Below are 14,151 nucleotides of genomic sequence, written 5' to 3'. Positions count from 1 at the left end.
GAGAGTGAGACTCAATGGTAGCGACAACACGCCTCGGATAACAAAGCTTTGTGTTTGATCACATCTCTTACTCTGACAGATACCTATCAGACCTGAAACACCAAAGTATATCTTACAACGCGTGTTTGTGTGTTAAACAACAAGGTTACAAGTCAATTCACGTGCATATTCTCACAAGGTGGAAGTGGGCCTTTAAATTCAATTAAATTATTATATGATGAATTAAATCAGTTTCCATCTTTGAGAAGACAGAAGTGTTCAGAGGATTGATTCACACAGAGCGGTGTGTGTTTCCTGGTCTATATCATCCATATCCACAGAATGACCACTGAGCAAGTTTCCATGGAGACAGAAGTGGAGGTAACATTCTCTTGTCAGCTCTCGTTTTCTACAAAACTTTATTGTTTTAGGAAATATACCCCTGCTGCTCTAGAAAAGTCTGTTTTGGATTAAGTAAATACAACCTAAAGATTTGACACAATTAAGCTCAATTCCCCCCCCCCCCCTTTTTTTTAAAAAATTGAACGACAACCACAGCAGTTGCATGCTGTGAAAGTAAATAGTGTGTGTGCGCCTGCGCGTGCGTCGTATGTGTGTACAGTATGTAGGTTCCTGTGCGTGTGCGTGCTCGCGTGCGTGCTTGCTCGCGTGTCAAGAGACAAAAAAAACCCAGCTTGTTTCCAGGAATTCAGAGATGAGGTGTGATCACACTCTTGTGGTGATTAAATGTTACTACAAAGAGCTCTGTTTAAAAAGAAATACATGATCTAAAGCATATTTGGGTATATAAAAAAGTGCTATATAAAATAAATGTATTATAATTATGATATGATTTATGGCATAAAAGCCATGTGTTCTCATGACTCCATCATGAGGCAAACAACTAAAGCTTTGGTCAGTATCCGAGTGCAGCTTAACATCATGTATCAGGTATGTCATCACACATCCTGCTTTTATTTCAGTAAAAGATAGCCAGCTTCGAATGGCATTCCAAAAGCAATATTATTAGTGATATTAACTTTTACAATGCAGGTGAAGGGCTGCCTTTTAATATCTTACTGAGATGTTTGCATTATACTGCTAGATGAGAGGCTTTTCATTTAGTTGATCTTCGTTGAGCTATTTTAACATCTTTATAATGTCCCTTGTGTGCCACACTATTTAATTGTTGTCTCATCTTTATAGATCAAAGATATCCAACTCATTATGTTTCTTTACATTTTAATCAGAAGAGTAGCCTAGACAGCAGTTTTCAATTGACTGTAGATTTATAAACAAGAATATATTGGTCAAGTACAAAACACCACATTACACTGAATGGAGCCTATAAGAAAATACAACAGAAAAATAGGCCTATACTATTATACAAACACAGCTGTTTTCCACATGTGGTCGCCAACATTCAAGAGACCAAGAAAAATATGAAACACTTAAAGGTTGTACAATTTTTTCAGACGTGTTAGTACAGAAACATCACTGTGTTGACAGGCCATGTGTCTGATATATATTTTGTTAAAAAAAGAAAAATGTTCTAGTATTTGTTTCTTTTGTAATGTGGTGCCATAGGTTAAATATTAGGAATAACATTATAATATTTTAAATATGTCATAATCTCATGTCACAATTCACATTGTGGAAATTCAGACCATTTAAATACAAATATTTAAATAAAATACATAAAATGTTTAAAAGGCCAGACTCCAGTCTTAATAGAAACTCACTACAATGGTATGGGGTTTGTAAAATCAAAACGGCCATTTCTGCGCTCTGTCATCACATTTTCTATCCATTTCCTCGTTTAAAACAATAATTTAAGTGGCTACATGTGCTAATAATGTGTTTTATTTTTTGAAATTGTTTTAATCTTTTTTGTCTTCAATGAAAAAAACAGTTTATTTTACTCTAAAAAAAACCATAAAGCCCTAGTAAAGACCAATGACCAACTACTGTGTGGTAACCTTGGCTCCTAGAGCATTAGGTAAATCATTTAAATAGTTCTTAATATTTACATTTGATCCAATTCAATAAACAAGATCACTGAGCAATATGAAGCTAATGCAATCTGTTCACATTTATTTACCATTCAGTTTACCACATTTAAACTACATTTACCAGTAGCAGGCGAATTGATTAGTCATCATACGCCACTCGAAGTCTCGCGATACGACCGGTTTGACCCTGCCCTATGTCTCGCGCACTCGCAGCTCCATCGCTCAGTATATAAAGCAGGACAACGACGGAGGAAGGACGGCTGGGGAGTCGCAGCCCGGGATTGTAAATAAGACCGTATAAACTGTGTTTTATTTACAAAAGTTATGCCGGCTGTTTTAGAATACCGTTCCCAGTTGTTTTAAGTCGTTTTTCGTAATTTTTGGCTCTATTTCTCGCCTATTTCCGTGTGGTTTTACACTACGCGTATAATGGCGAGCTCGGCAAACTCGAACCCAGTGGTAAGGATCAATCTCTAAGGATTGTCAGCGGGGGAAAATGGGGTAAAGATAAATGAAAGCTGTCGAAGAGCTGTTTTTTTATTTACTTCAGTTCAACGAATCTGCTTTAACAATCACTTCACTGACATTTGAAATAAAACACTTAAGTTCAGTCAATCGGCCATTTTCATGAGTTTTTAAACGAGATTGTTCTCTGAGAGAACCGTCCGGTTGCTAAGGGACGAAGAAGAGCCGTTTTTGTGATAAATGAAGCAAAGGGAGCTTTTTGAATGATGAAAAATGCATTTAATGGTGTTAATAATTGGCTCCTTTCGTGGTTTTAGCTTACATCAGTTGGTTGGTTTTATGATAGTGTTTCTTGGGCTTTTGAAATTTGGTTTCAAGTTCTGGGTGAATTTATTATAAAATGGATTTTTCGGTCTTTGGTGATCATGCCGTGACTGGTTGAAAGTCAAAGCGTTGCATTTGGATTACAGAATGAGTTTAAAAAAAAGATACGCTTATTTTTTAAGTTTGAAATTCAAACGTATGTACGCCAAGCACCTTAGCATCAATGAATTGTGCTTATTTTTTTTATTAAAACTAAAAAAAATAAACGATCCGATAGTCGTCCACGTTGAGTTTAAACGCCTCATCATTGTCCACCATTCCACGACCAGGAGGCAGGTCGTCGTCCCAAACCACCACTTTACCCCACATCATGTCGACTCTGCCCCTCTTCCCACCGACTATTTACAACGTGTAGCTTTCAAAGCAGAGCACTTCTTCGATAAAACACCGAGATATCCTTTTACATTCCGGCACATAAAAAACCCCCATAAAGTACGGGGCTGTCGAGCGCGCAGTTTGCCGCTCCGTAAAATGGCCTCCACGTCGCCCCTCGCTCCGGTTCTGGCCCTCCTCCTCGCTGCTGCCTCGTTTTATACAGCCATATTGGCTCTCTAATATAGACTGCCCGGGATGGGAAGGTGCTACTCGACGCTACGTCACTGGCTCTACATATAAACACCAGACGGAGCTTTAAATAGTGGAGGAGCAGACAGGCCGAGGGGGAGGAAGGAGAGACCGAGGTCTGTGCTGCGGACACCGGGGACAACGTTAGCGCAGTGCGATGACGACCTGAGCCTGCGTGTCTGTCACTTTTAGCTGTTCATTGTATCGTATCTTCCGCTTGTGAATGCCGCTGTTGTGACGTTTGTAGACGTTTTCTGTTTGTTGTTATGCGCCATATATGTCAGGGGACCCTGAGGGTCTCTGCTGTTTACCCAGCCGAGACAGACAAACACGTACAGACCTGTTTCATATGGATCAGTGTAACACCACACAGTGTCGTGAATACTTTATAACTAAATCCCAGGGATTATTTAGCAGTGACAAGTTGATACTCCAAATTACAAAAGCTATTGACCAGATATTATAATATAACACTAATGTCAGAGGGAAATTAAATGTTTCGTGATACAGCCTGTTTTACATGCTGCTAGAGCTCTTACACATTTAATTTAAAAGGAGGGATATATTATTAAACATTGATAATACCAGTGTTTTTACTTCTGTTTTTTTACTTCTGTTTTTTTTTTTAATTCTAAAAAGTCAATAAAATGTGTTCTCTGTCTTACTTCCTTTAAGCCTAAACTTTATAGGTCAGTGATCGAGGATGTGATCAGCGAGGTGCGAGAGCTGTTCCTGGATGAAGGAGTGGATGAACAAGTGCTTTTGGAACTGAAAACGGTAACAGTACCTAACAATCACTTCAATAGAAATATCACTATTAGAGACATGTGAGGTGTGTTTCGGGCCCTGTCTTTTCATGAGCTCCTGTTTGTCAATTAATGTCGAAATCAAAACGTAAAATACAAAATTAAGGTTCAGATGACTGACTGTTTTGCTGTGACTGTTATTATTTTACAGCAGTAAATAAAGTAATTTTAAATAGTCATTTATGTACATGTGTACCTGTATTTATTATAGTCCGCTTGTATTAAGAGTTATGTATGACTGAATTCTTGACTGAGATTAAAAATAAGAAGTACCCTCTGCAGTTTTCTAAATGACCCTTAGGGGCTCTAGTGCTCCCATTTTAGAAACGCTGCTCTACTTCACTGTATAGTTGGAGCTGTTTTTTTTAACTTTCAGGTTATCCTCAGTACAGCAATAGTTGGATGGGTCAGAATTTTTAAACATTCAAACTGGAGACAAAGATTAGGACCAATATTACGACATATCTCTAAAGTGCCTGCTGACTTTTGATTACTCCTTGCTTCACTCACACTCAATGACTGATGTCGTCTCTCTGTTCTTTCCTCTGCCGGGGACATTCAGCTATGGGAAAACAAGCTGTTGCAGTCGAAGGCAGTGGAGGGCTTCCATACGGAAGAGCAGGTTGCCCTGCATGCCGCTCAGCAGCAGCAGCAGCAGCAACAACAACAGCAACAACAGCAGCAGCAGCAGCAGCAGCAGCACCACCACGTTCAGCAGATCCAACAGGTCCAGCAGGTCGCTCAGCCAGCACAGACACAGCAAGTCATCCTGCCTCCTCAGCAGCAGCAAGGTGCGTCACACTTTGAGAGCAGAGAACGTGTCTCTTCTACACAATACGAACATGTGCATGTGTCTCACACAGCAGAAGAGCTCCAAGTGTAAAAGAACAAAGGCTTTATTAAAAGGGGTTTGTTTGAATTAATTATTTATAGATTACAATTAAAAGCCCGGAGTGGATTCAATAAATGGATTAGATCAAACCCCATGTTCATCTCATGATGCTGGTTTTCATTAGAGCTGTCTTATGGTTTGACTCGAGCGTGTTTCTCCCCACAGCTCCCCAGCAGCAAGTCATTGTTCAGGATTCAAAGATTCTACAGCACATGAGCGCGACAGGGATGGTGAGTATCAAATCAACAGAAAGTAACAGTTTGGACGTGATCGTTTCCAAGTGAGCTTCATATCAAATGAAATGTGTCCCTCAAGTCTAAATCCCACTCCAGATGTTCCTAGTCTTGAAGTTTATGTATCTTCAGACTTTTCTGTACATCAGTATATAAAATGACCCCACCTTTATTCAGGACAGGCTTCACTAAGAGATGGACCTTTGGGTCACACACTCCTCAGGGCAGAGCGTTTTCCTGTTTGGTCACATCTCTGTCATTTGGTCTGTGAGGAAAGGTTACATTTCCACCACTCTATTATTGTTTTCATTGTAAGATAAACTTCCAGGACTTTCTTTCACTCGGTTGGTGAAATATTTGTATTGAGGGGAAACGGCAAAAAGCGGAGTCTCAACAGGAAGAATAGGATCCGTTTGTGTTTGCAGACTTCCCAGGCTTTTCACAGAACAGGATGACTGTTGAAGTGATGGACAGAGGAAGTGGCCGAGGGACATCCAATGCTAGAATAGATAGAGGAAGGACATTCAGACAGTTGTCTAGAGGTTTGGATTACAGTAGAGAGCAAGCCGGGTAAAATACAGTACATCCTTCTGTGTGTCTCTCACGCACGCACACACACACCCTTCTCCTGCATTTCCCTTAAACAGAGCCTCCTTATCACCCCTACTTTACCGACACGCGTGTTCTACAAACAATCTGTAAATGTGCAGGCTTTCGTCTGCATTGTTGCAAGTTTTATTTTGTTCATTCTTAAAGACCTTTCTAAGCTTCATCTTTTATCACCAAGCCTGGGTGAGCAAACGGATAAATGCAAACACTTCTATCAGGACAGAAGAGAGAAAGTTAAGTCACGATGAGGACGTGCTGTATTTCATAAATCTTCAAATCTCAGTCGAGAAATGTTCTTAAGAAACTGAATCAAACATGTGTTGTGCCTGGTGTGTGGATTCTTTTTTTTGTGTGTGTGTTTAGTTGTTTTCCGCCTTCTTGAACAGTAAAACCTTGTTTTGATTTCCTCTTTTCTGTTTGAGTGCCTCACTGCTCGGTTTCAGCAACTGGTGTGTTCTCCTTCTCTCCTCTAGAGTGCAGCAGCGACTGCAGCAACCCTCGCTCTGCCCACAGGGGTCACCCCATACCAACAGCTCATCACCAGCCAAGGTGAAAAACTCGCGCAACATTATCCGTGCATCATGTTACAGACAAACACTACGGCACAATGCACAATTAGGGTTTTTTTTTAAATTCCAGTTTAGGGCTTCAACTTGCCATCACACCTTTTAATCAAATGCTGAGCGTCCTTTCTCAGCTCTCATGCCTCCTCTGTTTGTTGGTCTCTCAGGTCAGATTCTGCAGGTGGTGCGTGCTCCCAATGGGGCTCAGTACATCATCCAGCAGCCTCAGCAGCAGATCCTCCTGCAGCAGCAGATGCAGCCTGGCGGCGTGCAGGCTCCGGTCATACAGCAGGTACGCCCCATTACACAGGTAGGAACACCCTGACCCGATGAACTGAATGCCTTTGAATACAAATGTTATGTGGGTTCAACCACAAACGTTGTCTTCCTATTTCATGTTGGATCTTTGGTAGAGGATAATTTATAACCGCTTATGTATTTAACCCTTCACATCCTGTTTGGGTCCTTAACATATGTTGTGCAATAACCGTCAATGTTTGGCAATGAAATAGTTAAGAAACAAAGATGTCACTCTCTCAAAGGGAACACACCAGCGTCCTTCAGTAAAATGTCAGCTCTTCCTGTTTCCTCTCTCTCCAGGTTCTGGCTCCTCTGCAGGGAGGCCTGCCACAGCAAACAGGAGTCATCATCCAGCCGCAGCAGATAGTGTTAGCTTCAGGAAAACAAGTCCAAGGCAATGCACAGGTCAGCACTTCTCCTTCACTTCTTCACCCTCCTCTCAAGAAGTTTGCTGTGCACTTGTCAGTATTTGCTGTTATGGTTGTTTTGTTGCTGCATATAGTTCGAGTATTGAAAGACATCGTAGTCTACTTTGTTCTAAAAGACTTTCTGATTACATTCCAGTTATGTTTGTATCAACGATCTACTGAGGCGAATGCGTTTTTTTCTCTCCTCGTCCAGGTGATGCAGGCAGCAGGTATGGCGCAGCAGCCCGGTCAGGCAGCTTTAGTGCAGCAGCTTCAGCAGGCCCAGGGTGCAGCTGCACCGCAGGCCCAAGCTCAGCCCCAGGCCCAGCAGCAAGCTCAGGCTCAACAGCCTCAGAATCAGCAGCCTCCCATGATGCTGCAGGTGGACGGCGCCGGAGACACCTCCTCGGAAGAGGACGAGGATGAGGAAGAGGAGTACGACGAGGACGACGATGAGGAGAAGGACAAGGATGGGGGAGAGGACGGGCAGGTTGAAGAGGTATGCGAGGGATGAAACAAAACGTGACCTTAAAATGATGAATTACCCTTTTTAGAGGACGAGTGTTCTGGACAGTGACGATTCAGAGAAACGAAACTTGTTGGTTTGCTCTCACCACCAGGAGCCACTGAACAGCGGGGATGATGTCAGTGACGAGGAGGACCAGGAGCTGTTTGATACAGAGAACGTAGTGGTGTGCCAGTATGACAAGGTAAGAAGATCTTATTTGAGCGAAAACTTCCCAGCCACATCCGACCAACTGAAGCTGCTAACAGCTTCTGCATTAGAGCTACTATGAGCCCTCCCTTTGGAAAATATTGGACCTTATCAATCTGCAGATTTTGTTCTTTGCTTTTTGGTTGTTAAAAAAAAAAAAAAAAATAGTGAAATATATCACTCATTTGGGAAAAACTGGGAGAGGAAAAGACGGCTGTTATTATAGCGAGCCGTCACACCTCACCTGCGGCGGTAGTGTCAGGCATTAGAAATAGTCAATCGTTTTAGTTTAGAGATGTGTAGTTTAAGCCCATGTGGTACTAATTCAGAGCTTATAAAGAACATTTGGCAGTGCATGCGTCTGGCTGAGTCCTCTGCATGCATGGGTTAAAGACATTAGAGAGTGCGTCCACTGTAAGATGAAACGGTGTCCATCTGTCCCCGACGCCCACACCATTCATTTCCTCTCTTTATTGTGCAGATTCACAGGAGTAAGAACAAATGGAAATTCCACCTGAAGGACGGGATTATGAATCTAAACGGGAGAGACTATGTCTTCTCCAAAGCCATTGGTGATGCCGAATGGTGAAGTAGAAAGAAAAGAGAGGGGGAAAAAGAAAAAAGCGACAGCAGGAGCAGGAACTCTAAAACTCCCTTCGGTCCAGTCAACAGACACTTCAATATATCCTTCCATATCCTGTGACTGGACTCGTTTCAGGAAATCTTTTTTTTTCTGAGACTTTGAGAACTCTGGTAAACCCAAAGGACTGTGAGGTACCGTCAAAATATGGGTGTCATCAAAAACACTCCACTAGCCTTGCAGGATGAGAAACCTATGGTGGGGGGAGGGAAGTCCTGTGAACAGAGTGTTCTTGTGATCTCTTTTTTTTTTTGATTTTCAGGCTTCTCTTACCTTTTTTTTTTTCCTGAGAATTCACTTTTGGAAAGTAAGCGTTTCACATCGTACAGGTGTAGTGGACCAGGGTGACCTGACCCGCCCTGTTTCAGGAGGTCGGACGTCATTCATTTTGAACCCTGTAGATGAGCAACACGTTCACGATGCACTGTAGTTGCTTGATTGGATTGACATGTGTTTACATGTAAGTCCAAATGTAGTGCCACCAGTCGAGATCGCTGCCTTTAGAAGGGCCTGAATCATCCTTTTGGCTTCTCAATTTTCATTCTTGGATCATCAATTCTGTCACGATTCATGTTCATGACAGCGGTGCTCCAGAAGGTTTTATGTAGTTAACGACATGTTCTTGTTTTAAACATTATTTTAAATGTGTTTCATATAGGGTTAAGACAACAAAGGTAACTTTACATTTATCCTAACAAATTACTAATAGTAGTTTTGAAGGCATTTTTTTAATCTTTTAAGGAGCGCTGAATCCCCCTAAAAAAAAAATGTACTATTGATTTCCACACCGGCTTCTCTGGAGCTTCATTCCATCAGTTTCCCGAAATGTAATGAAAAAAGGAAGATCCAACTCTGAACTCATTGAAGAAATGTACAAAATGTTTGAAAGTGTGTCCTCGGTGTATCTTCTTCGCTCTTATTTTAGTTCTCTGCAGCCGTCTGAAGATTTGCACTGTCAGTTTATCAATGTGTTGTGAATTCAGTCAGTTGCGTTAATCAATAGCCACAGCGTGCTCTATTTGTATGAGTGTGAGTGTGTGTGATTGTTCACGTTTGTATGCTGAGGTGTGTTGACACAGCTTTGTTTGTATGTTTTAGTTTAATCACTTGCACACCCCAAAATCTCAAAATTAGAGATTTCCCTTTTTTTTTTTCCATTTTTCTGTGGTGGTGATGGGAGGGAAAGATGAAGTCCCCCCCACCCCTTTTTTTTATTTATACCTGAAAGTTAACATGTTTTTTTTTTTTTTTTTTTTTTTTTTTGGAGAAGTTGGAAAAGCCGCACCAAACTGTGCTCTTATAATCAAATAAGTGTTCCTTTTCTTCTGTTGGCTGGACAAAGCTACTCTGCTGAGTTCCAAATCATTTCGTCCACCATATGTTCTCCTGTGCTTTCATTTTATTCATAACTTTTAAATGAAAATATTTTCTATCCAAGTGAGTTGAACTCGGGGCACCGTGTGTTTCTCTGCAGTTTGTTTTTAGTGCCCCTGTTGCAGCAATTTGAAATAAAGTCTGTGTTTTTTGACTGTTGTGTTGACTTGGTTGATGGTTGGATCTCTACAATAATAGTTCATCATCAAACTCCCCACATAGACACAGATATAGAATGTGATCTGTCTGATCTCTTTACATAATTAATGTAACCTGAATCAAATGATCATTTCAGGTTTTTACTCTGCTTTAAAGCAATTGTATGAATCTTTGTTTTGAATTTTCTTTATTAACGCTGTCCCCATTCAATTTTAAATTATGACATTAAGTAAATAAATTGCCCAAGAGGATTGTTTTTAACATAAACTAAGTGAAATGTGTGCTAGATTAACTCAGCAAAAATCCTACCCTTTAAGGACGGGTGCATTCAGTAGCTCTAAATTATATTCAGCACCTATAGAAACTGTTTTCTGTTGGGTTAAACTATAATTATTCAATGTTGTGTGCCTTTTGAACTCTATTTCTATTTCACTTTCCCTGCATTTAAACATGCGGTTGTGTTCTAGCTGCTTTTCAGATCATGAAGAATTGTAATGTTCATACACATTTAAAGGCAGGGTTGGTTATTTTTCCGATTTTAAAAGTAACATTTTGTGCTCCCTCAAAAGCCACGCCCCTCACTTAGATGCACTATTGCCATTGGTCCAGAAGCAGCTTGTGCTTTGAATGTGGGCTTGTGCATGCGTGAGGTTGAGAACGAGCAGGGAGACGGGGAGGCATGATTAGTTTGTAAAACTTGTACCGAGTGCAGACATTAGTCGAAGTGTTTACTGCTACAGATTTTCTTTTCAGAGCACAAGTAAATTAATTTCTGTCAGAACTTAAAGACAATTTAAACTAAAATCTTAAAGTGTATCTGGAGGAAATGACCTGCCCTACCTTTTAATGTTATTCATTAGAACACATTTGGAGGACATCACAGAAATGCAATGTATGTATTTTATTTTTGATTAAAAAAAATAATAAATTAGCACATTCAACATGAATTGAATCGGTGGGACCTCTTTTTTAAGCAGCTATTAAAGTCTTAATCCCATTTCTGTATTACCATACAAAATTCACATCCTACTATTGTGGCTGCTGTCAGCTCTTATATTACGACTTGTTTGACTAACTCCACAAACAAAAGGGGTTTAGTTTTTTCTTTTACATTTTTTAAGAGTGCAGGAAATTTAACAATGGTCCTATTAAAGCCATTATTTTTTTCACACAATGAGGAGCCAATGTGTCAGTAGATACAAGTGGATTTTAATACGTGAATTAAAGAGTCATAGAGGCCAAACATTTCATCATTTTTTTTGTAAGACTACTGTGTATGTGTCCTCTATTTCAATTTAATTTCCATTTTCCCCATTTTTTTCCATGATTTAGTCAATTAAGCCATCCTTTATTGTTGTTAGCAAATGAAACCAATATGCTATAAGCTAATTATTTCAACTCTTTCTTTCTATTGCTTTTACCAAATTTCACATTTTATTACTCTAAGCTAATTATAAAACTTATCGGCTGTATCCAATACTCTAACCCATCTTAATACAGTAGTTATCAAAAACATTTTGTGAAGTACCAGCTGTATATTAACTCAGCTACTTTACATAGGGTACTTAGGCTAACCCTGGCTTGGCTAACTTTTTAACCAATACTTTTGAATAAATTATAATTCATATTACATTTGGTGTTTAGATCCCTTGGCTAATCTAAACATCTGTTTAGCATTCTATAATCCATCACTTGTAGATAGCTGTATTTTTAGGTATATTTACCCAAATATTGTTTTTCTGCGTTCTAATTCTTTGGTCTTTAAAAACTAAAATGCATCAGAAGTTTTATAGCTGACCTTGTTGTTCGTAGGCTATAATGACATTTTTAATATATATTTGTTTATCTTAGAACACTGGAGACAAGAGAGAGCTGGAAGTCATGGAGATGCGGAGTGGGGAACCACAGGCCGGATTCAAACCTGTGCCGCCTGCTTGAAGCGCCATAGCTTTCATACAGTATATAATGCGCAAACCACTACTCTACCACTATACTCTACCCCTTAAATAATTTTTTGAAGATTATTTATAAAATTCAAAATATCTGTATAAGTCTAAAGCCAATGTACCTCCTAGGGTACACAACTTGAGGTCACCTTTTGAAACACTTCCTCACTACATCTAATGCAACATGGACATGTGAGACCTAAAATTCCACTACTCGAGCCGTGTAATCCAGAGTCTGGATGGCTGTCAGGGTATTCACAACATGGGCGTTCTCCCTGTCTTTCCTGTAATTCCTACTCAAACTGATACAATCCTGGTGTATTTCCTTGCAGGTAATTATGAGATAAAGGTGTGGTGCTGTCTGGGATTAAAGCTGAACCAGAAACTACATGGAGATTTTTGCCCCTGATTGTAAATGGATTTGAGGCAGGCTGTCACTTCAACAACATATCAGGCTTCACAAAGACTTATTCAGCCCTGAACAGACCTAGTGGAGTAAGAATGTATTCCTGGCTGCTTCTGATGAAATGGGCCCTGTTGCTACTTCTGGGCACTCAGACATAAGAGTCTGAGCTGCTGGAGAATGAGGCTTATAATGAGACCCTGGAGATGTTGAGCTAAGACTATATAGCTTTCTCTACTTACCAGATAACTGATGCTGACTGCCATTCAGCTGCATGGTCAAAAAGTGTCTGGATGCTTCATTCAGATGTGGTAGCCAGGCTTGTTGGCTAGAAGGCAAGTTACCCTACACTGAAAATGTCAAGCTCTTTTGGACAAAAAGTCCCTGTTCAATTTTAATGGAGATTCTGCCTTTTCTGGTTTCCCTTCATTCTGTCACACCTTTTGTCGTGTCAATACAGTGAGTACAGACGAAGAAGAACTTCAGGAGAAGGATGGTTTTTGTCTGTCTGCTAGTATGCTCTGCTAAACACACCTTTCCTTACAGCTTGGCCTTTTCTATACAATTTAAAGTGGAAAGAGTGAATCTGCTACTGTTTCAAAGTCCTGGTATATAATGCATGCTGGTTCAGCATGCTGATTGATGGAAAGTAAATCTCATCACAAAAGTGTAGAGCTATGATTCACTCACTGTCTAATCATAGATTTGTTTTTTAGAGTACCATGGCTAGATAGATAGATCACTATCTAGTCACCTAGATAGATAGATAGATAGATAGATAGATAGATAGATAGATAGATAGATAGATAGATAGATACTTTATTGATCCAGAGGGAAATTCAAGTAGTGGTAGAGTAGTATCATTTGTGTTCTCATTAAAGTAGATTTGCTTGTAATTCGGTCCAGTCCAAATGTAGCACGATTTGCTTAAGCTGAAGTGCTTGCTGGATGGTCAAGAAGAATCTGAATCATCCTTTCCCAACCGCTGGAAAAGGATGCAAACTTTGGTGAACTGGTAAATTCAAAAAGTAACCTCTTTGAAGGTAGAAAAGAAACAGCACTGTGCATGCTTTAAACACTCAAAGTGTGGACGTTGAACACGTCTATTGTGTGATTTGAGAACACACTCACAAGCTATGAAGGGAAAAGATGACGTGCAGAAATCTGGATATGACTGGGTATCTTTTGCAAAGAGCAACAGTTCAAACAGTATAAATATTGAGATGCAAACTAAACAAATACTTAGCACTTCTCAGTTGCTTGAGGCAAAAACAGCAAGAACAGTGCTTTGCAAGCATCAGTGCCCAAGTAATTAGCCACTAATTGCTACCGGGAAAGTTGGCACACTTAAGTGACTGAAATACTTTATTTTTAGGCTGTTGGCCAGGTTTTCCTCCAATGCCTATTTAATGAACAATATGGCATTCTGATTAAGTCATTTTAGTTGCATGCATACACGACACCTGGGCAATACCAATGAGCTGGCTTGGAAATCCACACATGAAACTTAGAACATGAAACATCTTGAAATCCAATAGTTCTTTCTCTTTTGTTAATGAACCAGCTATGTTGTAGTGAAATGGTTGTTGACAGTTGAAAATGAAACATTCTCATCCTTAATTTTAGGAGAAGAAACACTTTCAGAACAGGGAGTAATGTTTTCATTGACATGGACTCTGTGATTTGGTCGAGTTGTCATT

The 14,151-nt window shown here is 40.0% G+C and overlaps 1 protein-coding gene across 2 annotated transcripts; it reads left to right on the top strand.

The window, feature by feature from the left end:
* The first annotated feature begins 2,208 nt into the window (after positions 1–2,208).
* gtf2a1 (general transcription factor IIA, 1) lies at positions 2,209–10,097 on the top strand. 2 transcript variants are annotated; one of them, XM_079340704.1, is made up of 10 exons: positions 2,209–2,450; positions 4,080–4,181; positions 4,773–5,001; positions 5,268–5,332; positions 6,418–6,493; positions 6,675–6,799; positions 7,108–7,212; positions 7,429–7,713; positions 7,835–7,924; positions 8,411–10,097. In XM_079340704.1, the coding sequence occupies exons 1-10, from the start codon at positions 2,421–2,423 to the stop codon at positions 8,516–8,518; spliced, it is 1,215 nt and encodes a 404-aa protein (XP_079196830.1). In that variant the 5' UTR covers positions 2,209–2,420; the 3' UTR covers positions 8,519–10,097. The 2 variants fall into 2 exon arrangements, with proteins under 2 accessions (XP_079196830.1, XP_079196829.1); XM_079340703.1 differs by having other exon boundaries at positions 6,675–6,817.
* Positions 10,098–14,151: the final 4,054 nt, after the last annotated feature.

The sequence above is a fragment of the Symphodus melops genome (genome assembly GCF_947650265.1).
Source record: "Symphodus melops genome assembly, chromosome: 1".
Classification (NCBI taxonomy): domain Eukaryota; kingdom Metazoa; phylum Chordata; class Actinopteri; order Labriformes; family Labridae; genus Symphodus; species Symphodus melops.
The sequence above is the reverse complement of the archived record's forward strand: the minus strand, read 5'-3'. Positions and strand labels throughout refer to the sequence as shown.

What these genes read in the sequence shown, in the direction of transcription:
- gtf2a1 (XM_079340703.1), top strand. Translation starts at nt 2,421, where the DNA reads ATGGCGAGCTCGGCAAACTCGAACCCAGTG. An exon ending in TGCTTTTGGAACTGAAAACG is followed by an intron (nt 4,182 to 4,772) that starts GTAACAGTACCT and finishes GGGGACATTCAG; the next exon opens with CTATGGGAAAACAAGCTGTT. An exon ending in ACAGCTCATCACCAGCCAAG is followed by an intron (nt 6,494 to 6,674) that starts GTGAAAAACTCG and finishes TTGGTCTCTCAG; the next exon opens with GTCAGATTCTGCAGGTGGTG.